At 49.3% G+C, this 23758-nt stretch overlaps 9 protein-coding genes across 9 annotated transcripts; 2 read left to right on the forward strand and 7 right to left on the reverse strand.

Moving 5' to 3' along the window:
• Positions 1-95: 95 nt before the first annotated feature.
• On the reverse strand, positions 96-2009 carry A1O9_01199 (uncharacterized protein; the record flags this gene model as incomplete). Its single annotated transcript, XM_013410358.1, has 5 exons — positions 96-660; positions 725-1146; positions 1209-1643; positions 1698-1835; positions 1917-2009. The coding sequence occupies 5 exons, from the start codon at positions 2007-2009 to the stop codon at positions 96-98; spliced, it is 1653 nt and encodes a 550-aa protein (XP_013265812.1).
• Positions 2010-2542: 533 nt separating this feature from the next.
• On the reverse strand, positions 2543-5804 carry A1O9_01200 (peroxisomal hydratase-dehydrogenase-epimerase; the record flags this gene model as incomplete). Its single annotated transcript, XM_013410359.1, has 10 exons — positions 2543-2732; positions 2823-2927; positions 3010-3465; positions 3536-3702; positions 3769-4173; positions 4220-4628; positions 4676-5056; positions 5116-5209; positions 5260-5596; positions 5649-5804. The coding sequence occupies 10 exons, from the start codon at positions 5802-5804 to the stop codon at positions 2543-2545; spliced, it is 2700 nt and encodes an 899-aa protein (XP_013265813.1).
• A 462-nt stretch (positions 5805-6266) lies between these two features.
• Positions 6267-7709, reverse strand: A1O9_01201 (sterol carrier protein 2; the record flags this gene model as incomplete). Its single annotated transcript, XM_013410360.1, has 1 exon — positions 6267-7709. The coding sequence occupies one exon, from the start codon at positions 7707-7709 to the stop codon at positions 6267-6269; it is 1443 nt and encodes a 480-aa protein (XP_013265814.1).
• Positions 7710-8582: 873 nt separating this feature from the next.
• Positions 8583-10435, reverse strand: A1O9_01202 (uncharacterized protein; the record flags this gene model as incomplete). Its single annotated transcript, XM_013410361.1, has 6 exons — positions 8583-8609; positions 8677-8885; positions 8971-9683; positions 9741-10057; positions 10109-10146; positions 10207-10435. 6 exons carry the CDS (start codon positions 10433-10435, stop codon positions 8583-8585), a joined length of 1533 nt encoding a protein of 510 aa, XP_013265815.1.
• Positions 10436-11291: 856 nt separating this feature from the next.
• A1O9_01203 (uncharacterized protein) lies at positions 11292-13133 on the reverse strand (the record flags this gene model as incomplete). The annotated part of the gene is made up of 3 exons (XM_013410362.1): positions 11292-11579; positions 11661-12577; positions 12629-13133. The coding sequence occupies 3 exons, from the start codon at positions 13131-13133 to the stop codon at positions 11292-11294; spliced, it is 1710 nt and encodes a 569-aa protein (XP_013265816.1).
• A 1488-nt stretch (positions 13134-14621) lies between these two features.
• Positions 14622-15466, forward strand: A1O9_01204 (uncharacterized protein; the record flags this gene model as incomplete). Its single annotated transcript, XM_013410363.1, has 2 exons — positions 14622-15059; positions 15119-15466. The coding sequence occupies 2 exons, from the start codon at positions 14622-14624 to the stop codon at positions 15464-15466; spliced, it is 786 nt and encodes a 261-aa protein (XP_013265817.1).
• A 214-nt stretch (positions 15467-15680) lies between these two features.
• A1O9_01205 (uncharacterized protein) lies at positions 15681-17652 on the reverse strand (the record flags this gene model as incomplete). The annotated part of the gene is made up of 5 exons (XM_013410364.1): positions 15681-16419; positions 16481-16893; positions 16946-17055; positions 17109-17409; positions 17470-17652. The coding sequence occupies 5 exons, from the start codon at positions 17650-17652 to the stop codon at positions 15681-15683; spliced, it is 1746 nt and encodes a 581-aa protein (XP_013265818.1).
• Positions 17653-18388: 736 nt separating this feature from the next.
• Positions 18389-20486, forward strand: A1O9_01206 (uncharacterized protein; the record flags this gene model as incomplete). The annotated part of the gene is made up of 5 exons (XM_013410365.1): positions 18389-18901; positions 18964-19067; positions 19151-19290; positions 19351-19540; positions 19592-20486. The coding sequence occupies 5 exons, from the start codon at positions 18389-18391 to the stop codon at positions 20484-20486; spliced, it is 1842 nt and encodes a 613-aa protein (XP_013265819.1).
• Positions 20487-20781: 295 nt separating this feature from the next.
• Positions 20782-22910, reverse strand: A1O9_01207 (uncharacterized protein; the record flags this gene model as incomplete). The annotated part of the gene is made up of 6 exons (XM_013410366.1): positions 20782-21262; positions 21342-21516; positions 21572-21944; positions 22059-22183; positions 22239-22272; positions 22329-22910. 6 exons carry the CDS (start codon positions 22908-22910, stop codon positions 20782-20784), a joined length of 1770 nt encoding a protein of 589 aa, XP_013265820.1.
• Positions 22911-23758: the final 848 nt, after the last annotated feature.

The following is a 23758-nucleotide window of genomic DNA, read 5'->3' on the forward strand; positions in this document are numbered from 1 at the left end:
GTTGTGCACCTACCAGATTACTATTTTTGTTGACGCCCTAATTCTGCTAAAATCGACTTGGTGGTGTTCCTCGACATGGATAGGACTACCCAGAACTATAGGCGTGGCCCCGAGCGTGTCCCCTTCACTTCCTTCTGAGCTTGTTCCCGTAAGATGCGCTTCAGTATCTTCCCACCAGCATTCTTCGGTATAGCATCGACGAAAACCACTCCGCCAGCCAGAGCTTTATACTTGGCCAAACGCCGGGCACACCAATCCTTAACCTCGGCCTCCGAGACTGCAGTCTGACGCACGACATAAGCCCTCGGATTTTCCCCGTCCTTTGGATCTTCCGCTTTGATACCGATTACCGCAGCGTCGATTATAGCGGGATGTTGCAGGATCACAGCTTCGATCTCGGAGGGAGACACCTGAAAGCCACGGCATTTGATCAACTCCTTCTTGCGATCGATGATGTACCACTTTGCAGTGGCTGGAGTGAGCCCTGGACCATCCTCACAAGTCACAATGTCTCCGGTTCGAAAGAATCCTTCAGAGTCGAAAGAGGCAGCATTTGCCACAGGATTCTCGTAGTACTGGCAGATAATTGTTGGACCGCGGATTAAGAGCTCTCCTGTAGCTCCGAGTGCAGTGATATCGTTGTCCTTATCGTCGACAAGTCTATCCGTTGGCTCAGTTAGACTTCCCTTCAAGCCCATGGGCTATGGCCTAGGAGTCGACTTACTTGACATCTAAATTTGGGATGAATCGCCCAATGCTTCCCGTCTGATCGTTCTCAGGGTGCCAGAATCTGGAGGCTACACAACTGGTTTCTGTCATCCCCCACACCTGATTGAACGCAGCGTCATGAGCAAGCAACCTTTCAAACGCGAATTGGTCTTCTTTGCTAAGTGATGCAGACCCACTCTTGGTCGACTTGACTGAAGTCAAGTCATAATTCTTTGTCAATGGCGATGCAAGGACCATCAGCACGATGGGAGGCATCACAGCAATCTCCGTGATCTTGAACTTTTGAATCGACGAGAAGAAGAGCTCTAGGTCAAACCGTCGTAGAATGTACGATGTAGTACCGGCTTTCAATGCTGAAGTGTGACCCTGCGGAACTACTGCGGCATGAAACATTGGCATGTACAGCAAGCGTGATACCTATGAGGGGAGTTTGGATTCAGTTCTTTGTCATTTGAGGATCAATATCCAAATGAACTTACCTCATAAAGCTCTGGCTGGGGCTCCACTGCCAAAGTATGCTGAGCCACTAAGTTGTAGTGGGATATCACTGCCGCCTTGGGAAGGCCTGTAGTCCCCGAGCTGAAAAGGAACGCCGCTGGAGTGGTGCTAGATATCTCCTTGTCGTCAAACCTCACCCAGTCCTCTTCTCCGTGCTCCAACAATTTAGACCAGGACTGATAGCCTTGTGGGATGAATTGTCCGTGCACGTTGAAGATGCGGATATTTAAATCTGGTATCTTGCACTCCTTCGCAGCTGCCTTGATGCTATCGAGCAACTCAGGCTCAGCGATGATGAACTTTGCTTTTGATGTCCGCAAGTGGTGGGCCAGTTCGAATGGCGTGTAAGAAGGGTTCACCCCAGTGAAAACACCACCGACCGCTACGATTCCGAGAAAAAGCATAGGATAGTAAAGCTCGTTCTAGTCAGCTCTTGTATTGTGGTAGCGAAGGAGGTGGACGGAACGTACATCATTGAAAGATTGCACACAGACACAATCGCCCTTCTTTATTCCGGCTGCCCGAAAACCAGCAACCAATTTGCGAATGATAGCGCGCGATTGATTTAGAGATAGGGTTCGCGAGGAGTTGACAGCATCGACATATACCTGCTTCGGTTAATTGCTTTTCTTATCCACTCTTATTGCGTTCCCACATATCGACGCAAGATATTCTTTCATGCGACTTACTGGCTTGTCCAGGTCATATTTCGGCTCATCAAATATCCACGATAAGATGTCTTTATTGGAGATTGGTAAATGTTCCTGTGCGAGAAAAGGCATCTTGTCGCTGACGATCTGCACGAAACGGACGCCTAGATCTCCGTTTCGCCGAAGTCTTCGAAGTTTTATTTGGTATGTAGAGGAATGCCTCGAATATGCAGAACATGCACCCCTTGAGGACTTGAAGTCGCGGGAAACAAGCCTCGGTCGTCGCGGTAATAGAATGCATACCTCGAGCAGCTTGGGAACAACCTTGCTGGTCGTAATATTTCGTAACAATGCCACTCGTTTCGCTTGTATAGCCGGAGCGGAGACACAGAGCGGCTGCCTTTTGTGTCCGGCTAGCGACCCATCTCCAAGACTACAGAAAGAGGACATATCTTTCAGGTTGCTCCACGGCTCTTTGGCGAGGGCAAAATACACGGCCACGGGGAATTCACTAAGTAGTGTTTGTCAATAGTACAATTAGAGCCAATGCACCTTTCAAGTCTACCTACTTATTTCAAACTTGCAAACCAAGCGCGCCAATGCGATCAAGACTTTGATTCGTTCTGAGTAGGCATTCCTGTCTGCCCATTCACAGGTACGGCTATTTACAGCTTAGATGTCACGTTTGTATCCACGAGTTCCACTGCCGCAGCAGCAAGCGCTAGTTTTCCAGTTTCTTTGATACTAGTCTGAAAAATGACCTTGCTGTTCTCTTTCCACATCTCTGTTCTAAGCGTTTGACCCGGCAAGACTGTGCCCGTAAATCGCACTTTAATGGACTTGAACTGACCAAACCTAGGAGAGGAGAATACATCAGCAAAGCTTCCGTATTCACCCATGACAGACCTCGAGTAAAAGAGAATATTCAAGGTTGTGAGCCCTTACCGTTCAAATACAGCCCTGCCTGCCATTCCAAACGTACAAAGCCCATGGAGGATCGGCACCGGGAATCCACCTTTTGCGGCAAAGTCTGGATCGACATGTAGGGGACTGCTTTATTGTTAGCATTGAAGTCTCACCTTCGTTCTCATATTTGAAAACACCAGCTCAAAGGCCCAGACTTTAAACATACTTGTAATCACCGCTTAGACGGTAGATGACGGCCTGATCTACTCTCACCGTCTCCTCTGTAACATGATCTGGGTTTCTCGGAGGCACGTTGTTGGAAGCCGTCGAGGCTCCTCTGTCAGTGCCGTTCCTGCTTCCTCCAAAGCCTCCACTACCGCGAAGGAAAGTGGTACCTTCGTTGTAGAAGACTTTACGGTTGGTTGCTTGATCGACGCTCGTAGTTCCTGTCTTTACAAGCGCAGCGTGTCCTTTATCAACCACCTCCAGCACCCGAGTCTCCGATACAAGCGTAGCGGCCGTTGGGGTGGGAATCTGCAGGATCTCGAGATATTGTTCACCATGCAGCATCTTAGCTGGGTCGAAGTTCGGCACCAGAGACTTGAAAAGATCAATCGAGTCCGTAAAGTAAGAGATGATTGATCCAAAAGTCGGAAGCGCTTGAAACGTGGGATCGTTTTCACTATCCAGCACACACAGTATCAGCGTCAAGTTTGCAACCTTGATGATTGTTGATGGGATCCAATACGTACTAGACAAACGGCAGTTGAGTGTGCTTCGCCCCGATGCCAATATTGTAGAGCACTATGTCTCTGGCCGTATAGCTGAATTGCGACTTTTTGGAAGGGCCAGCTAGCGCAGCGTTGATAGCGTCAACGTAGTTCTGGCTTGGACTTTTGACACTCGATGAGGATGTATTCTGCCCGACTGTGAGCAAAGTGAACATATTTCCATATTCCAGAGTAGTACTGACCTTGATTGCTACACTCGCTATGTTTGCCTTTATTTTCTTGAACCCGTCTTCAGGTGTTGAAGGATGGTCGGCTCGGTGGTCAAATGCTGTCACAAGGCCCCATTTCTGCAGGACCTGTTCAGGAGTAAACGTTTCACCTGGCGGGAATCCGCAGCCGCCGCTTCTGATCCACCGCGTCTGTGATACCTGGCCACCCCCAACCTCGTACACATTGCCGGTAGGGTTAGGTAGCTTGTCGCTACAAAGTAGGAGAACTAGTGGAACCACGTACTCGGGGTAGAGGAGCTTCGAAAATTCAGGCGGCATGACTGATTTGCTCAGGTTGGTGTATGCGGCCGGTGCAATAGTGTTAACATGGATATTGTACCTTTCCCCTTCCTGTGCTAATGCGAAAGCCAAACCGATGACTCCAGCTTTCTAAGACCGGTCAGGATCAATTCACACTCGAGTGAAAGGAACTCACTGCCGCAGCATAATTCGCCTGTCCAAACCTTCCATATATCCCAGTCGATGAGGTAGTATTCACGACCCTGCCATACTTCTGCTTCTGAAATAGAGGCCACGCTGCACGCGTGATCTTGTATGTGGCCCGCAAGTGGATAGCCATAATGTCGTGCCACGATTTATCATCCATGTTGAGAAATGCCTTGTCTCTCAATATTCCCGCATTGTTGATGATGATGTCAACGCGCCCGAAAGCCTTGACTGTCCTTTCTACAATGGTCTCACCGTCCTCGACTGAAATTGGTATGGCAATAGCTTTGCCGCCGTTTGCTATGATCTCTTTCACGACATTTTCAGCGTTCGAGAGATCATTGACTGCTACACACGCTCCAGCTCTTGCGAATGCTAGACAATAGCTTCGACCGAGACTAGTTTCGAGTTAGCTCTGAGAAGCCTAGCAAAGACGGGACTTTACCCTGCGCCACCCCCTGTGACCAACGCGACCCTACCAGTGAAATCAATTTCCGGGGTCTGAGGATTCGGAGAGGCAAGTTTCAGTCTATCCATGAGGTCCACTAGGGAAAATCCATCATCGGGGTACTCAGGATTCTGAAAATCAACAACTTCATTCCATCTTTGTAGCAGTGAACGCGCTGTGAAGTTGCTGTCACCGGCAAATACAGCACCTTTCGAGCGCTCCCATTTGATTTTGGACATATGGCCACCGCCCACTTCGAAGATGGATCCGCTTTCGCTGCAGTTCTTGCCAGCCAAGACAACAACCAGTGGCATAACAGAAGACGGGTCAAGCAATTGAAGAGTTTCGTCGTTCCACACTCCGGCTGTCAATCTGCTCCTGGCTGAGAACCATGAGTAAGTAAATTCGAACCATTGGAAGAAAGATCCAAATTCCACTCACCAATAGGGGCAATGACATTTGCGTGGATATTGTATTTCTTTCCCTCGAGCGCTAGGGTTCTGGTGAAAGCGACAAGAGCCATTTTTGCAGCTATAACAAAAGGGTCAACTGGGAAGTCAGAAGAGGGGATTTTGGCGAACCAGAATAGCTACTTGATGCAGTAGTGCCGAAAAGTCCTGCGCCTGACGAAGTATTGACAATCCTGCCATATCTTTGTTTCCTGAAATGCGGCCAGGCAGCTCGTGTACACTTGTAAGCGCCGGTGACATGGACCGCCATCATCAAGTCCCAGTCACGGTCAGTCATGTTCTTGAAGCTGCTGCCGCCAATTATGCCTGCATTGTTTATGAGTATGTCGATGCGTCCATATGATTGGAGAGCAGTCTGAATGATCTTATCGCCTTCGACGACGTTGTTGTAATCTGCAACTGCATGGCCCCCTGACGAGACAATTTGAGCAACAACCTGATCAGCAAGCTAAAAGGATTCCAATCAGTTCAGTGAGCTTCATCATGTTTATCGCACATACACTATTCCCGCTGCCCTCTCCACGACCAGAGCCTCCAAGATCATTGACAACAATCTTCGCTCCACGGGATGCAAGGTACGTGGCATATGATTTTCCCAGGCCACCTCCTGCTCCAGTGACCACGGCAACCTGGCCATCGAAGCGTAGCTGGGACATGTCTTCGATTTCTGTACTCTTTTCGAACGCTCTGGAGCATCAATAAGCCTGAGACTCTAGTAGAGGTACTGGACTTCGGGGAAGTCTGCAAGTTGAAATAGATCGAGGAGGCGGACAAGAAAGAACATCACAACGTGACCCGGCATGCCGTCCATTTCGACGAGGGCGAGCTTTCCCAAGGTCCGATCAATGTTGTTTGATTCTTACCCGGCGACGGCTATGGTATCGGCCACCTCGGTTTTGCCCGAGTCTCTATGCCGAGATCAGATTTGTTGGCACACCCCCCCCTTTTGATCCTAACCATCTCATTTGGAGAATTTAGACAGAGCAATGAAAGGAATATGCGAGCCATAGCAGGGGAGACAGTCAGTAGTCAGGAGATAACCTTGAGGTATAAAAGATAAATCGGCGGCTGAAACTGCGATATACGGGCTAGCGTGGTACTGAATAGTATTCTTAATTTCACATTCTGGCTCTTAAAGTTTTCTCGGTATCTCCAAGCGCGTGGTTACTGGTAAAAGATCTCACTCGATCGGCCTCTTCTCTCGTGAAGACCTTTGCAACCACCGCAGGATTGTATCCCAGAGAATTCTTTCGACCGATCACCTCATCGCTTACAGCCTCGTTCGGTTTGCCATCTGCTCGCTTGTAGATTGTGACCACAGCGGCGCCACCGAGTCCAAGATTATGCTGTAGGGCGAACTCCGACTTCACAAATCTATTGTTTGCCCAGCCCCGCAGTTGCCACGTCAATTCGGCGCATTGTGCTAAGCCTGTAGCGCCAAGTGGATGGCCTTTCGAAATCAAGCCTCCAGAAGGGTTGATGACCATCTTTCCTCCATAGGTGATGTCGCCACTCCTCACCATCTCATGGGCTTTTCCAGGTTTGCATAGACCCAGGCTATCAATGGTAATCATTTCGTTGGCTGAAAAGCAGTCATGCAGTTCGCAGACCTTACAATCAGCTGGCCTGATACCAGCTTCCTTAAAGGCATTTTCTGCGGCAAGTTTTGACATCTGGTATCCAACCCGATCCATCGCACTGCCGGAGAATAAACTGGTCGTATCGGTTGTCATTCCTTGGCCTGCAATCAAGATAGCTTGATCTCTCAAGTGAGGACGCGCATCAAGAAAGGACTGAGAAACAATGATAGCCGCTGCTGCTCCATCGGATGTTGGGCAACATTGAAGCTTGGTCAGAAGATCATGGATGACAGGAGACGATTGAATTTGTTCAAGGGTGTACACATCGTTGAACTGAGAGTAAGGATTACGTGACGAGTGCTCGTGATTAATCCTAGCAATCTCTGCAAAGTCCGAGGGAAGTGCCCCATATCTAAAAACCGTGTCAGCTACAGGCACCGTCGTATGCCAGGGATGCTCAACGAACTTGTCAGCGTATTCCCTCCCAGCATCACCGAACTTGAGCGCGGCTGGTGGGCCCGTGCGCTTCCCCTTTTCTTTTTCCATCATCGCAGAAGACAATGCTGACGGGCTAGTTCGGTCATCCCAGAAGGTCTTGAGTGAGCCAGGAAACATCTTCTCAAATCCAATGACCATGACACAATCCATCTTACCGCCAGCAAACCAGTCGGCTCCGACCATCCCTCTCGCCAACACAATGCCAGAAGACCCAGTAGAGCAGTTATTGTTCACATTCCATATAGGAATACCCGTCATGCCAAGTTGGTAAAACACTCGTTGGCCGCTGGTAGAGTCGCCGTACACGTAGCAGGCGACACCTGCATTAACGTCGGCGTAAGTAATCTGAGCATCTAGGAGAGCTTTGATGCCTGCTTCGTAGCCCAGCTCTGGATAGTCCACTTTTCCTCTGGGTTTGATAAATTTCGTCATGCCTACCCCAAGCACGTAGGCTGGTCGTGGCTTAGGGTTTTCTGGTAGCATCCTGCCGGTCAAATACTTCGTGCCTCAATAGTAACTATTGCAGAAATGCGTACCAAATTGGAAGAACGACACAATAGCTGTTCTCGCCGTGCCTCATCGTAAAATTGCTAGATATGCCTCAGGACAAGACCGACCCCCTGGCAATCACTCTGGGCCTCGGCGCTGCGGATTGGGGGTTGCTGCTCAACCCCGCAGAAGGACTAGACTATCTAACCTTGGGCCGGCAACCTTCGACAATACCGCGGCAAACGCTGAGCAGAGTCTTAAGACCCTCATTCACGCATGCTCGACTTGAGATCCCAGTATCGGTGCCGAGATAAGAACACGCTCGCAGTTATTGACCGATCTGGCTTCGTGCTATTCTAGGTTGACCTTTCCCTATTGACCATCTTGCCACCTTCTGACTGTAGAGGTGAGTGGCAAGGCTGAGGCCTCCTTGGGTCCTCGGGTTTACCTGAGACCAGCAATTCTCACTACTATATAAAGCGGGGTGATGACTTCAACTTTTCTTCACTGGAGTAATCACATTCATCAGAACAGCAATGTCTATGGCCACAAGCCTCCGAACAGACGCCATATGCCTAGACTGCATTTTGTACTATGTACCCTCAACCTAGGAGCTTCTTGACTCGGCTGGAGCATTGTCTGAGGATATACTTGCACATCCTTGATCCCGAACTACTATGAGAATGTGTCAAATGATCTCGAGTGTTCACCCTCGCGGTCTGGCCCATTGCGGGTCAGGTGCTGGGGGCTTCTTTGATGCCCATCCCAAATTAGCAGCGAACTACTATGGGCGATATCCACGAGGCCAGATTCCACGCACTGCGCACATAGCAAACTGGATCCGCTCTCCATAATCCCAAGCAGCACTCAGTAGACGTACCGGAATTGGGGATTCTAGATGGCTAAGGGTCAGCATTGGACGTAGATATCCTTTAGCCCGGCTTGGACCCGAGAAGCGTACCTTCCGGTCAGTTACATCGTCCTCGTAAGCATGCTCGAATGCCTCCATAACGCCTGCTTTGTCGCGGCGTTTATTCTCCCACATGCAAAGGTAACGGTAGAATACAGCTATGACAGCTGTGGTTGCCGCTGTAGCGAGCACTGCCTCGAAGCCTGGGCCATACACCGGCGCGTCCTCAGGCTTGAACAGGAGGGGTCCTACAAATTGGCCTGAGTGACAAGGAGAAGATTTTGTTAGTAGTCTATTCTCAATCAAAGATGAGAGGCGTAAGCAGATGAGATAAAAGCATCTTACCCAGACAATACCCCACATATATCGCAGAAGAGGTAACCATACGCTTCGTATATCCTGCAGTATTTGCGATTGATAATCCCATGAGTACACCCCATCCCGCAGTGAAGCCGGCTAGAGTGTAAACCGCATATAAAAGCCCACCAGTCGCACTGCGTGGTAGTTTCCACAGTAAAACCGCTGAAAGAATAGTGACTAGTTCACTACCAAAGATGATCCATGTCCTTGATCGAGGAATTTTGTAGGCGGTATAGGTTGCTGAAACTATCATGAGCCCAGCGATCGCTCCTGCGGGCATCAAGAGGAGGAGCGTGTTAAGGGTATTGAAGCCTAGCCCTGCTATGATTATCGGAATGAAGGCATTGACTGGTCCGGCGGCAATCATACTGAGGAACGCCATCGAAAAGGCCAGCCAGAAATGGGGATCGATGAACAGTTCTGTGACCTGCTGCATTTTGAAGTGCGTATTGCGAACTCCTGCGTTGTTAACTCGAAGGCGAGCTACTGAGATATACCTTTCACGCTCATTGAACCCCTTAGCGCGAATAGGGTCCGGAGGCATGTAAAAATAGATGACCAGAGCCCAGAGGATAGTTATAATGCCACCCACGATGAACATATAGCGCCAGGGAGCTAAAGATCCTCGTATGTGCCCAAGGCCATAGTTAATAAGGGGTGAGAAGATCGTGATGAACCCTGAGCACGAATACCAGACTCTGAGAAACATTAGGCATAAGTACATGCTAATAAGGCAACACCTTAACGGAACTCACCCCATCATAAGCGCTTGTTCATCTTTCTTGTAGAACTGGCCGACGATAAGCATAAAGATCGGACTGATGCCTGCTTCTAGAAAACCTAGGAAAAACCGCTGTACGTAGAGAGACTGCCAGGTGAAGCAAGCGGAAGTCAGGGTAAAGCAGATACCCCAGAGAAGGACGAGTCCTGAGGCAACTCGCTCTATCGGATATCTTTGAGCAAGTTGAGAAGCTGGGTATGCGCCGCCAATAAAACCAAGGAAGAAAATTGACGAAGCCATCGAATAGCGGTTTCCTGTAAGCTTCAGATCTGTACGAAGTCCAAAGATCGACTGAGATTGCCGTTAGCGGCAGAAGGTTAAGAATAAAATTCACCGACTTACCGCTTGCGATATCATCCCCTTATCATAGTATTGTATAGCTAGAGCCACTAGTCAGTCTTTACTTTTGAACCTACGATCAGGACTGAGTTCATTCTCACCATAAGTGAAGCACAGAATAGGTAGGAGGCGCCTGTCGATTTTTCGTCTCAGTCGTTTTTCTTCCTCTTTGTCCCACGCTTCATCTCCAGCATAATTTGCAAGGACTTTCATGGCCTCATCTTTGTGCACGGTGTCCACAACCACAGGTTTGTCAACGTCAACTCCCTCTGGCCTGCCGGTCTCGTGCTCCTCATGCTGAATCTCTTGTGGTTTCTCGGCGCTCGCCATTGTGCGAATGATCGAGATCTCGTTGTCCTCTCGTGAGCCGTATGACTGAACATATTTTGAATGTCCAGTTGCCTGATTCTTAAGAAATTTTCCAAATCTCATCCGGCTATACAGGATGGATTGTACTCCGGGGCCTAGGCCCCAGGTACTTGGCTTAAACGAGATGCTACGCCTCCCTCCCATACTAAATCGTCTCGGAGCTGCGATGCCTAGAACTGTGGGGCCCCTAGCAACGGGGTATTCCCCCGGACTCGTTGGGCCCCATCTACACTTGATTACCCCAGCTTCTTCCCCAAGTCACACAAGGACCTCTCGGCCTCGGTTATGTTCTTGGATAACCGTGAGCGGAGGCTATATGGAGTTCAAAAGGAAACGAACTCCGTACTACTACAGAAACAAGTCAACGCAGTATTTCGGGCCGATCTCGCTATCCCGGGGCCTGATAGGTGAATTGAAGACAGCTAGCGTATCTTCCACATTAGTAGCTAGCTTAGCCAATGTCCTGATGGCCCTGTGAGGATATCAAATATTCAAGCGTCATCTCAGTCGAAGTGCACAACACCATGTCAGTTAGATTCCGTAAAATGTGATCTGAGAAATTTCTGCAAGTCATTCCTACTGATGATTGCTACTCCTCATGACTGACAGCTGAGAGTTCTCATTGACTGTTGTAGTATAGTCGAAGCTTTAAGTATGGGCTCTGCTTAGTCTCATAGATCGAATAATAGCCCGAACATGTGGTGTAAGCGGAACCGTTCGTTGTCGCATAACTGTAAAAAGGATCAGCTTAGCCTTAGCGAAACGCAGAGATACATCTAGATGAGTGTGCTCCATTGTCGATACCTTTAGTGCTTGCTCATGCACTCATTGTATTAGCAGTATTGCTATCATTCCCAATGATGCCGAAATCATTCTCGATGTCCATGTTGCCAAACATGCCAAACCAAGAATCGAACCAGAGATTCGTCTCATGAGACTGATTCTCCATCAAACCAGTAGACGCATCGTTGGACATGGTACTGTAATCGACAAGTGACCACATTGTCTCTGACGTAGCTTGTGACAGGGGTTGAATCTGAGGCTGATCACATGAAAGCTGCCTGAAGAGGAGGGCATTCTCGGCAAGATGTCGAAGTAATTGCGCCTAGGTTCAACCACTTAGTGAGCGAGATACACTCAAGCATATAGACGAGTATCTTTCACTTGGAATTGTTGTCGTGCTTACCATAGTGGCAACATTAGCCCAGTATTGCCCCACATCTTCCAGATAAGCAATTGCCTCATAGAGCAGGGCCTCTGCTGTTGCACGTGTACTAGCCACATTGTGGTGAACATTCAAGGCTGCAATTGACCCAGCAACGATCATACAATACCCACTGAAAGAGGACTGAAACACGCACCCCAAACGGCGGGAATTTCGAATAAGTTCGATCATACGCTGGGCATGCTGCCAGGCCGTTTCAAAAGCACGTGCTAGGAAACTTGCAGGCGCTGACAATTGACTTGTTTCGAGCCGTTCTCTCAACAAAAATGGATGATTGAGCATACAATAGCATAAGTGAAACAATGCTCGAGAAAATATAATCGGCCCCACGCTTTGGTGGTCGACAGCCCCCTCGGCGCTAATGTGTGGTGTAATCATTTCTTGAATAGATTTATTAGTTTCTAGGTGGGTCTCAAGATGCATGAGTTCGAGTTCGAGCGCTGCGAAATCGGAACTTGAATCCCAGGGCGGATATCTGCTCCGGATATTGTATTCTTGCAACATATATTGTGCTCCTCGTCCAAGGGCGTAGGACATGACGATGACATGTGCGAAATGGCCTTGTCGTTCAACATGCAGCAAGGCACGATTGGATAAATCGTCGAGCGAGGGTGTCTTCTGCCATAATCCATTCTTCCAGATCGTGTCGTCACAGGGCAGCTGTAGGTGGCAAGATGCGTCCACAATTGCAGGAGGCCGGCCCCTACCACATGATACGAGACGATCAAGAAGATAGACTGACCAAAAGACTCTCCGGCGCTCCTCTTGCTCGGGATATGGGAGATAGGGAGCAGCATCCAGCATCAGGCCAAGGTCTTGAGCAATTCTGACGGCCATCCCGATCTTCACCCAAGCAGATCCGTGGCGAGATTGACCAGCTGCAATAAAGAAGGTTAGAAAACACAACAGGATAAGAACATGTATCATACCGGTGAAATCGAAAAGTGCCAGTAGAGCGATCGTTTGTACGATTGACACATCCGCGGTCCGACTCACAGTAATGCAGCTGGAGACCACCGATTTCCACGAACGATTCGCGTAACCCACTGCGGCTTGGTACCATCTGCCGTTGAAATAGGCATGTCTAGAAAATCTGACCGCACTTGCGAGGACGGCTAGGAGCAGATGTTCCGGTAGAGAGCCCTGTGAGAGCCCTCGCCGAAAGTTTCCTTCGTGGAAGAAAGAATATGGCTGGTTGTGGCAGTAAATGAAAAAGGCGTCTACCACGGCGAGAAGAACTTCTTTGGAAGCCAGAGTCTCTCCCGGCAATTCCCCTTGTGTTTCAACCTCGTAACTGAGGTCGAATGTTGTGGAAGTTGCCGTTGTTCGCGGCTTCTCTCGAGTTGTTTCAGTTGGTCTCTCACTAACGTCATCTCCACGTTCTTTGTCGAGAACGGAATTGCTTAGCAGGCGCGAGATGCTTCGTGATTTCATCAGCATCAGACATTCATCCTGCGGGCTTGGTCTCAATACTGCACGCACCTCTCTAGCTGGGTGCCAAAGGTTTGGAGCGTATTCTCAATCGCGGACAACCTACTTGAAAGTTGATTCTGCTTAATCAGTACAGGGTCAGATAGGTACGCATACCGACGAGAGTCCCACATATGCAGTCTGATCAACATCGGAAGATTCCTCGGTGTTTCTGACAAGGGTTCTTTGCTGGGAGGAGGATTTTCCAGGATAAACACATTCTGCCAGGGTTAGATCTCGAGTTTACGTTATTCGGTGTGATATCTTGGCTAGACCTAGTTTCAGCCGACGACAATGTCCACAAGTCGGTCGGTCTCCCGTACAACGAGCCTTCTTCCGCCTGTGTGAACTCAGTCAATGTCCTGAACGCCCAGCACTTGAAGCCTACCTGCAGGAGATGCAAGCCTGGGCAATGCGACGGACTGGGAAATAGTTGATAGAAACATCATCTCCCGAGGCACTCATGCTGAAGGACACATTCAAAGATCTATAGACTGTGCATTCAAGTCAGGAATATTTGAACCTGCTATCAGTCGACCTTGAAAAGAAGGTCCAAAACACATGTTCTAGCCGCTTGGCAAAGGCTGCAGAGCCTCGGCGAGTGGTCTGACATCGAACTCCTCCTCTCCACACAGGTACCTGCTCCCTTTTCGACTGTTGGTCGGCGAGGCTCACTTGAAGCTCGGATAAAAGCGGCTTTGGACACATCAGGCGGCCATTCACAGGACTTTCGAATGTCCCTGTCATTTTTTAAAACTAGGTAGCCGGCTAGCTGGATAGCTATGTAACGTATCAAATGACGACGTTGACTGTCGCTGCCATGTACTGCAACTGCGCCTGATTTTGTCAGACAGTCTTCGCTGCACTATATGCTGCCCACATTGCCCCCAATAATGGTCCTTACTGCTAAACTGCGGACTGTCTGGCAGTAATATGCTTACCATTACATACCTATTACTTTCACGTACTCGAGGGTGACCACCTGATACCAAGGAATACCCCCGTCGTAGCAAACATCAACACCTCAATTCTTCCCACAACTCAGAACCTCCAGCCCTAATCTCCACGGGCTTGCTGAAAAATCCCAATGTCCTTACATAGCTGCTCTGCATATGAGCTGACCAATTTTTATGAATGCATCGCCGGCCTTTTAGAACTTCTGGTATTTGTTTACCGATGCTAAGTAGCGCCGTCAGTGCATATAGCGGAAAACCCGGCGGATGGCTGCTGGTGACTCGTAGATTCCTGAAACACTACTCGGTCTGGGCAGCCAGGTACTGAGTATGGTCTCATAAGAGATGAACAGCAATTTGACCAAACATCGCATCTAGCTGCGTCAGAGTCAGCGGTCCGGAATGGATATAGCATCGGTACAAAGTCACCCCAAATCTTCAAGTTCTTTCAACTGGAAACTGGAGGAATTCCTGGAGCAGATATCTAGAAACTTCGACAATGGACATAGCGAAACCAACAATAGTCCTGATCCCCGGCTCATTTTGCTCCGCGGCCCTTCTCTGGGACGCTGTCATTGATGAGCTGCATAGTGCTGGGTACGAAACACTGGCCGTTGAGCTTCAGACCGTCGGTCCTCCGTCTACTAATCCGGCAAAAACCATGGCTGATGATGCTGCCCACATTCATGGGATCATCGAGGCTCTCGCCGATGATGGCAAGGAAGTTCTGGTGGCCATGAGTTCTTTCGGTGGTATCCCAGGTACGCAAGCTGTGAAGAACGTGACACGGAAGGAGAGACAAGAGGCCGGCAAAGCAGGAGGAGTCACAGGGCTAGTGTACGCCTCCGCGCTACTCGTCAATGAAGGAGAAAGCTCTGAAGATAGCTTCGCGCCGTTCACAGTTCCACACGCATCTCGGAACTTTTTCAAGGTTTCAGTAAGAGGTTTCCGTAAATGACTTAGAAAGTCTACGAATGGAACATCTGACAACGGCAGGGCGAATATCTTCAACTGGAGCCCGTCGGAAGTGCCGCATTTATCTTTTCCAACCTACCAAAGTCAGTAGGTGAATCAATGACCCGCAAAATGTCTGGTCATGCGTCGGGCTCGTTTCGCGAGAAGATGACAAGCACAAGCCATTATGATGTTCCTGTGACCTACATCAAGTGCACAGGTGATCAGACAATCTATCCAGCTCACCAACAGAAGATGATTGATGATCTCAAGTCGCTTAGCCGCAGTACTGTCAGCGTGATTGAGATCGATAGTGGACATTGTCCAATGGTGGAGCATGTAAAGGAAACAAGTAAAGCTATCATTCAAGCTGCAGGCTACAGCTCCTGAGTGCATACTAGGCTTTAATGTTTCAATTAGGAGAGGTAAAAACTATCATTTCATGGCACCTATTACAAGTTTGAACGACTAGAATCATGATAGCTTGCCCTAGTGTGGAGGACTTGAGTTACCATGAATCGAATCCTGCTAGCCCTGGATCGGCTTGTGTAAGTCGGGGCTTCCTAAAGATGCTATAGAATCTCGAGGTATCTCTCTCCAGGCCCTAAACAGCCTGGGAGTCATTTACTTGGTAATTTTTGGCATGCAGGAGCTCCACAGGGGCATCAACTCCGTAATGCATCATCTTGTTGATGCTAGCCAGGAAGTAGCAGGCTATGATTGCAGCAACGCCGAAAGGAACCGCCATGATGAATACCATCCTGAGCGAGTCTGCATATGCTTGCTTCATAGCGACCACGCTGGCTGCAAGCATCTTCGGGGTGACTCCTGTGGTGTTGGTGAGTAGTGCAGTGTCGTTCGTCAGAAATGCCCCGACAAACGCGGGAACGGAGTCTGGCGAGAGCCCACTAGACAGCGCAGCTTCTCCAACGTAGGCAGGAAGCCTTTGCTCAATTCTTGTCCGGAATACAGCCGAGTACATTGCGATCGCGATCGCGCCGGCCATTCCGCGGGTGGTGGTGACAACTGCCGTGGAAGTGGCAATGAGATGATGTGGTGTGCATAGCTGGACTCCAGCAACCACGAGGACAAGGACGACTCCAAATCCGAAGCCAGAGATGGTACAGAACGCGATAGCGTTTACCGACTGTCCTGGTTGAATAGTGGAGAAGCCGACCTGACCACCGGTGAAAATGAGGAATCCTCCTGCCATGGGTTCTCGGATGGTCTTGTACTTGGTGCTCCAGAAGCCGAAGATGACGCTGCCAATAATGCATCCAATCCAGAAGGCTTCCTGGCGAGCCACTATCTTCATGGGCTCTGTGTCAAATAGCGCGGCCGTCCTACCGATGGATGGTAAGTCAGTAAAAGGGGGCAGAGAGTGTTAGGACAGGAGATACTAACTGCACTGGATAAAAGAGGTAATATGGTGTTGCCATAATAGCTTCAACTGCAATTAGAAACATCGAAATTGCAGCTGTTCTCCCGGTACCATCTGCGCCATTAAAAATTTCATGGTGGAGGATACCGGTCTTCGTGCCACGCCATTCGTAGAGGAAGAATGCGACCAATATCATGCCTCCTATAATCACGGTGGCCAGCACTCGAGCATTTATCCAAGAGTAAAGGCCACCTCCGAGGTTGAGACCAGCAAGGAAGACACAGAGTCCCAAAATAAGCAGGCCGCAACCATAGAGGTCCATCTTTTGGATCTTTTGCAAACCCGAAAGATGATCTAGCCTTGTATGCCTCTTTGGAGGACGATACCCGGCGAAGATTCCAAGAGCGGTAATTGCCCACATACCCATCTGTACCCACTGGAAGAGCATGAGCAAAAGAACCATGATAAGCCTAGGGGGTAAATCTCACATAAAAGTTCCTCCAGCCACGAGTACGATCGACCTGGAGGAAGCTGCCTAGAATCACTGGGGCTACCATTGCACCCAGGCAAGCGGCAATATTCATCACTGCTTGGGTCACTAAACGCCGCCGTTAGCCCCGTCCTCTACAACCTAGTCCACTTGCCACTTACTCGGTCGCCACTTATTGGGCACTATCTCACTGGGTACACAGTACGCAAGTGGAACAGTAGCAAATCCAAATCCAATCAAAGTCTGCGCTGCAATGACTTGATAGACCGAGGTCGCACGGGGCGCAATGGCTGAGCCAATAAACGATATGGTGCAACAGCAAACCAAGAGTGCTTTGCGGGCTTGAAATAAATCAGAAGCGGACGATACAATAGGCCCTAGAGCGGCTTGGACGATTGGAAGAACGGTGACAATCCACACTTGAGTCTGCGGTGCTTTGAGATCGGCCCCAATTGAGTTAAGCTACAACATTACAATTAGCTACAACATGCTCCTCGATAGACAGGCACGCCCTGAACTTACAAATGTAGGAGGCCCTTGTAAGGCGACCATTTGGGCCAAGTTCAGCATGAACATAGCTGCAAGTGCAATATAGGTTCGGACATGGAGTGAAGGCTCCTCGTCAATATCATCGTACGTGAGGTTCAACTCGGAAGGCTTGAGGACTTCGACTTGTCCTTCCGCTGACGGAACCTTTTCCTCCATCTGTGCAGTCATCACACAAGATTGAGGGGTCTCTGTCAGAGAGTGATCGCTTCTGGGACTAGAGTACATCGAATCCCAGAAAATTTCAGATGTAAAAGGTGTCCTGAAGGGCTACAGCAGGTAGCAAAGAGAAATGCCGAGGAAAATTTGTACAGAGTGATGCGTAGAGGACATGAGAATGCTCCTTGTTAGGGTATGGGAGCATTGATCTATATTTGATCCCACAACTCTCCGTATTGACTTGAGATCCCCATGGGGTCTCCATTTTAAAAGAGTCTGGGGCTAGACTCCAGAGCCAAGTTCCTAGTATTAGCACTACCATCCTGCAAGACAGGTCCGGGGGTGGAATGGGCCACGAGGGCAGCCAAAACAGCCAATTGTCGGCAAAGCCGCCCAAAGAAAGTAGACTAAGGGGCCAGTCGAATTGCTCGAGAAGGTGGGATGTGGGAAGCCGGGGGGATATCCGCCATAGCGGATTTGATATGTCAAGGATAGTCGGCACCCGGTGGACATACCGCCGGATGGAAGTAGTGTCCGAGAGCGACGCGATGATAGCCTTGTCTGGGTTATCCGTGCAACAACCAAATTAGCCACCCAAAGATTCAAACTAAACGGTCCGAACGCGACTATTCAGGCAGTATTAAAGGCTAGAGTTTTACGAAGTAAAGCCTGCTAGACCTGTCCATCACCACAGTCGAAGAGCAAGACTAGGACGAACTAGAGCCAACTTGGAGCCATGGCTTCCTTTGGGAACATCAAAGTGGAGTACAAGCAAGCGAACCATGATTTCAGTACGCGTTGGCAAGAATTCAATCCATCCACTCAAGTACTGCAGGCAGGATGGGCAAAGGCCCCGGGCCGTCGACCCTTACCGGAAGACATAGTCTTCGAAAAGGATTGTGCCGTCCCACTCAGGGATGGGCTGAAGATGTGGGCAGACATTTTCAGACCGCCATCCTCAGATAATTCGCCTGTCCCTGCAATCATCGCCTGGAGCCCGTACGGGAAGGAGGGGAACGGTCGGGATGCTCTCCCATCCTACAGTAGATTTGCTAAAGTCCGTCCAGGTTTCCAGGGTCTCGATGCTGTACCTTTCCGTGCTGGCGTCCCTCGAAATGCGACTAGTGACCTAGAGAAGTTCGAGGCGCCCGATCCTGCTGAATGGTGTCCTCGGGGATACGCAATTGTGAACATCGACTCTCGTGGTGTGTACGACTCTGAGGGAGATATTGCGGTATTGGGAACACAAGTCAGTCTCTTGCGTTAAAATTCGATGCAACTCACGGAGCAAAACTTACATTTGCGGCATAGGAGGGCCGTGATGGGTACGATGCTGTCGAGTACATTGCTTCGTGCAGCTGGTGTACTGGCGCAGTTGCATTTGCAGGAAATTCGTGGCTCGCTGCGTCCCAATGGTATGTTTGAATCCGACCTAGCACATGTTTGCAGTCCAAGTTCAGTGAAAATGTCTTGATTCTGAGCTTGCAACGTTTGGCAGGTTTATTGCTGCAGAACGGCCCCCTCACTTAAAAGCTATAGCTCCGTGGGAAGGCCTTGCAGACTATTACCGGCATCAAATGGGATGGGGTGGGATACCAAATCCTGCCTTTTGGGATTATAGGTCGCACGGATATCATGGTAAGGCTCGAGCGAATGCTGCTCTGAGAAATAATACCGATCTGAAATTTCTGTGACCAGGGAAGAATAGACTCGAGGACACAGGTCAAATGATCCGCACATACCCTCTTATGAACAACTATTGGAACGACAAACGCGCGAAGATAGAGCAGATAGAGGTGCCGATGTATGTCCTGGCAAGTTTCTCCTCGAGCCTGCATACTGAAGGTTCAATCCGAGGCTTTCTATTTTCAGCCTCAAAGGACAAATGGTATTCTACTTCCTTTGCTGACCAACAGGCGAAGCTAACATACTGCTGAAGGCTCCGAATCCACCACACCCAAGAATGGTACGACCTATACCAGGAGTCTGCGGTCAATGACCTCCAGAGGTTCTTCGACAAGTACCTCCGTGGGATAGATAACGGGTGGGAAGCCACTCCCAGAATTCGACATTCTTTGCTGGGATTTAACATTCCCTCTGTTGTGGACCGAGTAGAAACTACCTACCCACCCAATTACGTCAAACACAACACTTTCTTCCTTGACTGTGCGAACGGAGTTCTACAAGATTGTGAGCCCGCAGCTTCGTCATCGACAAGGTATCTCTCAGACTCCTGGGATGATGATGGCGCTCACTTCACCCTTAAATTTCAAGACTACACTGAGCTGATCGGTTTCTCTCGTGTCAAGCTCTACATGTCTTGTGCTGGTACCGATGACATGGACGTGTATGTCATCATGAGGAAGCTTGACCGAAAGGGAAAACCTTTACTCCATTTAAACATCCCCTTGGAAGCTTTCCCTACAGGCACAACGGAAGCCGAAATCCCCCATGTCAACATATTCAAGTATGTCGGCCCTGGAGGTCGCCTCCGGGCATCGCACCGCAGGATCGAACCCGATCCAAACCTATCCCCTGAGCAGAGTCGAATGATCGCACCAGGGGATATATGGCACCCACACGACCGTGAAGAGAAGATTCAACCAGGCGAGGTGGTATGCTTGGAAATCGTAATCTGGCCCGGAGGTATGATTTTCGAAGCAGGAGAGTCAATTCGACTGGAAATCAAGGGCCATGAAGCCACTCTACCCGAGTTCCCGGCCTTGGAGCGCGTGCCGACAAATCTCAACCGCGGACATCATATGGTTCACTCGGGGCCCGAGTACCCTTCTTCGGTTGTTTTGCCTCTGGCGTTTGGCAAGAGATCCATTTAAGAACTTGGGGATGGATTCATGGAACCAGATGTAGAAATGTCATTGCTTCCTATAAGTTTGAGGGAGAATTGATTACTTTTCCTCACGCATCCTATGGCAGAGCGGGGTAAATAGCTATATAGCATGTGCCTGTCTCGGAGTGACTAGACGACGTTGTTGCGGTTGGCAAGGTTTGCAAAATTGATGCAACTGTCTTTCTCGCCACCCTAATTAAATAGTGCATGTATTCGATGATAAGTGATTTCCAGTCCTAATCTTTGGTATATGGCCAGAAGCAAAGTATGTCCACCAATAATCATGTTCCAAGCATGTCAACCTCCTGACCCCAAGTTGTCCAGAACAAAGCCTGCTGATAATCATCAAACGGGTTTGGACTAGGGTCGAGCCAGCTGAGACTGTCCCCAAAATCAGCATACGAACTATCTCTTATCTCCGCCTCTGGAATCATATCATTATAAGTTGCAGGTTGGGCCAGTGTTGTTTCATCCGAAGCTGGTTGCCCAAGTGCCGTCTCTTCTTGAAGATTCAGAGCGACGCTGGTTTGTTGCGGGCTTAATGCGGTTTGTTGCACATTCTTCGCACGGGAAAGGGCCCGCTTGATGATGCAGATGGCGTTCCTCGCAACCATACATTCTTCCATAGCATGGAGCACATTGACAGCTCGGTCGATGTGGTTGAAAATGTCGTCAAGTGCTTGGCTCGACGTTGCGAAACTGTTGAAGACGGCCGCTAGGAGTATGCTAGCTGCGAAGAGGGTATAGGTTGAATTATACCACCTGTTTTGATCAATCGGACCTTAGCATTGCAACAAAAACGGGTTATGCGGGAGCAGAGTCTCGAAGAACGGGGTATTACCAAGTTTGAAAGAAACTGTAATTTGCGAAAGTCTCGTAGATGAGGTCAATCGCGCAACATGCAGAGTCAATGCAGGTTTGTCTAGATTTTCCGACGTAATCTTCATGTTCTGGATCGATTTCTTCAGGAAGACTCATGAAAACGCCGTGAGTAATCATCCGGAGATTAAGGTAGCCTAGAGTTGAAGTTAGTATCTGAATGACCCATGGATATGATTCCTCAATCCGTACGCAGATGTAGAACGACTATTTGTTTGTCGATATAGTTGGCAGAATGCCTAGACTTCAATGAACGCTCTATTGGTAGGCGGATTGGTTGAAACTGGACCGGAAGACCTTGTCGCCACGACTTGAGATCAACATCCAACGCTTGGACTCGCGCGATTCGCTCTTTCACAGAACATGTGTTCGTATAAAGACGTAGGCCGACGTGTCGCATTATTCGAGAGAGTTCAACCATGAAGGGAACGACTTGAAGTACATAGTTCTCAAGAGCAACGTCCACCACATCTAGATCAAACATTACCGGTAGACTTTGATTGTGGTATTCGTCTGGACCGAGGCTGTCCGGTCTCCCTAGAGCAAAACTTGTCTGTCTGTAAAGCTGTGAGCATTGGGCAGTTTAGTCGGAATTTACATACATGTCTTGACAGTAGATGGCCCTATCTCAAATTAGCTTAACCTCTTGCGATGCTAAGATTCGTAGTGTCATGACAACATACCACCATGTTCTGGATGCCATGCTTGGGTTGCGTGGATCTGGAGCTGTTTGGCCGACCGGCTTCCTGTTTATCCCGATGGCTAAAGCAGTTCTCGCTGCCTGGCCAGAATACAGGTATGCAACTTCACAATGTGTGTCAGTCGCAAGATATAAGCCACTGAAATGGAGTGATCTAACCATGGGGATTGAGCTCATGCTGATACACTTTACTCTATTGCTCCCGGAATGGTCAGTTTCCAGGTGCCACCAGGCGTTCAGAATGCTTACCATCATGTAGTAACACTGAGCAATTTCCAAATCTGTCGTGGAGCCAAGTTGATTGATAATGTTGAGCGCTTCGCCCATTAGTTTCCGGCTCCAAGCGGTACGATGACAGCCGAGCTTGCCCCAATCCTCAGATGTGGTGACGAGACATCCTAAACTCAAGACTGCGTAGTAAAGAGCGACGAAAGATAGAGGAGGCTGCTCGGGATTAGCGAACCATAGACTCTCGCAACGACCCCAAAAAGACTCCTCCTCGAACAGTGGCTGAATGTGATGGATATTGGAAAAGTATGCGTCAAGAAATCTCTGAGCGACGCGGAAGTAGAACCGATCAGCGGGCAGCCTGCTACCTGATCCCAGTGTAGACGTACTGTGCGCGGAAGCCGGTTTGAATCCGGGATTGTGCAGTAAGGACGTCAGTGATCGTTCTGGTGGGCCGGGTTCAAGTGAGCCTGGAATTTGACTGTTGGACATGGATTCGACATGTCGAAGGAAAGACACCGAGGACGATGCTCCGTAGAATTCCAAGTTTCTAGTATTGGGATTGGTGTCCGTTAGCTCAGATACAGGTCCTAGGGAGCTCATGGGTGATCGGGAGGCCACCAAAATGGGTTCCCCGCCTGTTGGTGGCTTTCGTTGTTGGATCTGATCAAGGTCAATGGAGGCTGACTGTGACTGAGCGTTCTGAGTTTGGATCGTCCTGGCTGCTTCTCCAGGTCTAAGAACTTGTTAGAAGCCCGATGTTGGTGCGAAAGCTCAAGTACTTGCCTTGCAGTTCGGGCTCTCGTGTCGGGATTCACTCGAGAATATGTGCATTCAAGGTCATGCTCTGCATTTTGAGATCAACTTGATAGTCTTTGTAGCGACGGTATACCCACCAACGCAGTAAGTACACGGCTGTTCCTCATCACAGCGATTCTTCCTTACGCGGCATACTTGGCAGGCCTGAAGTGCTCTGGGTCTTTTGCGCCTCCCAGCTTTCTGCATCATGTCTGACCCCTAAGGAAGTGTTTCGAAGTTCAGTGCAATCTACTGCCTGCTTGTTTCAAGAGGACCATATCGTTAAGGTAGAAGGAACTCGAAGCTGAGCTTGAGACCGTTGGGCGGGGTATGGAGGAGAAAGAAGGAGTGAGTGGTTACTGCTGGTGCCAGGCGCTGTGATATCTGTAAATCAATAGATACATCCAGTGGGCAGAGTACAGCATGCTGGTCGCCTTGCGGGTGGTCCAGGCGGATATTTACATGTTTTCTTATCGAGGCCAGGTCCTCGGTTATCAAGCCATCCCTTGAAGGAGAGCTTGGGGCACCTATCCCGCCAGGAATAACATCAATGGCTAGTTAAACAGCCCCTCGGCCTTAAGCGCATGGTCGGGGCTCAGGGGGTATTACGGCCCATCCAGTTAATCCTATAACTAATTTAATTACCTTGGTTA

Source organism: Exophiala aquamarina, assembly GCF_000709125.1.
Source record: "Exophiala aquamarina CBS 119918 chromosome Unknown aczIA-supercont1.1, whole genome shotgun sequence".
Lineage (NCBI taxonomy): Eukaryota > Fungi > Ascomycota > Eurotiomycetes > Chaetothyriales > Herpotrichiellaceae > Exophiala > Exophiala aquamarina.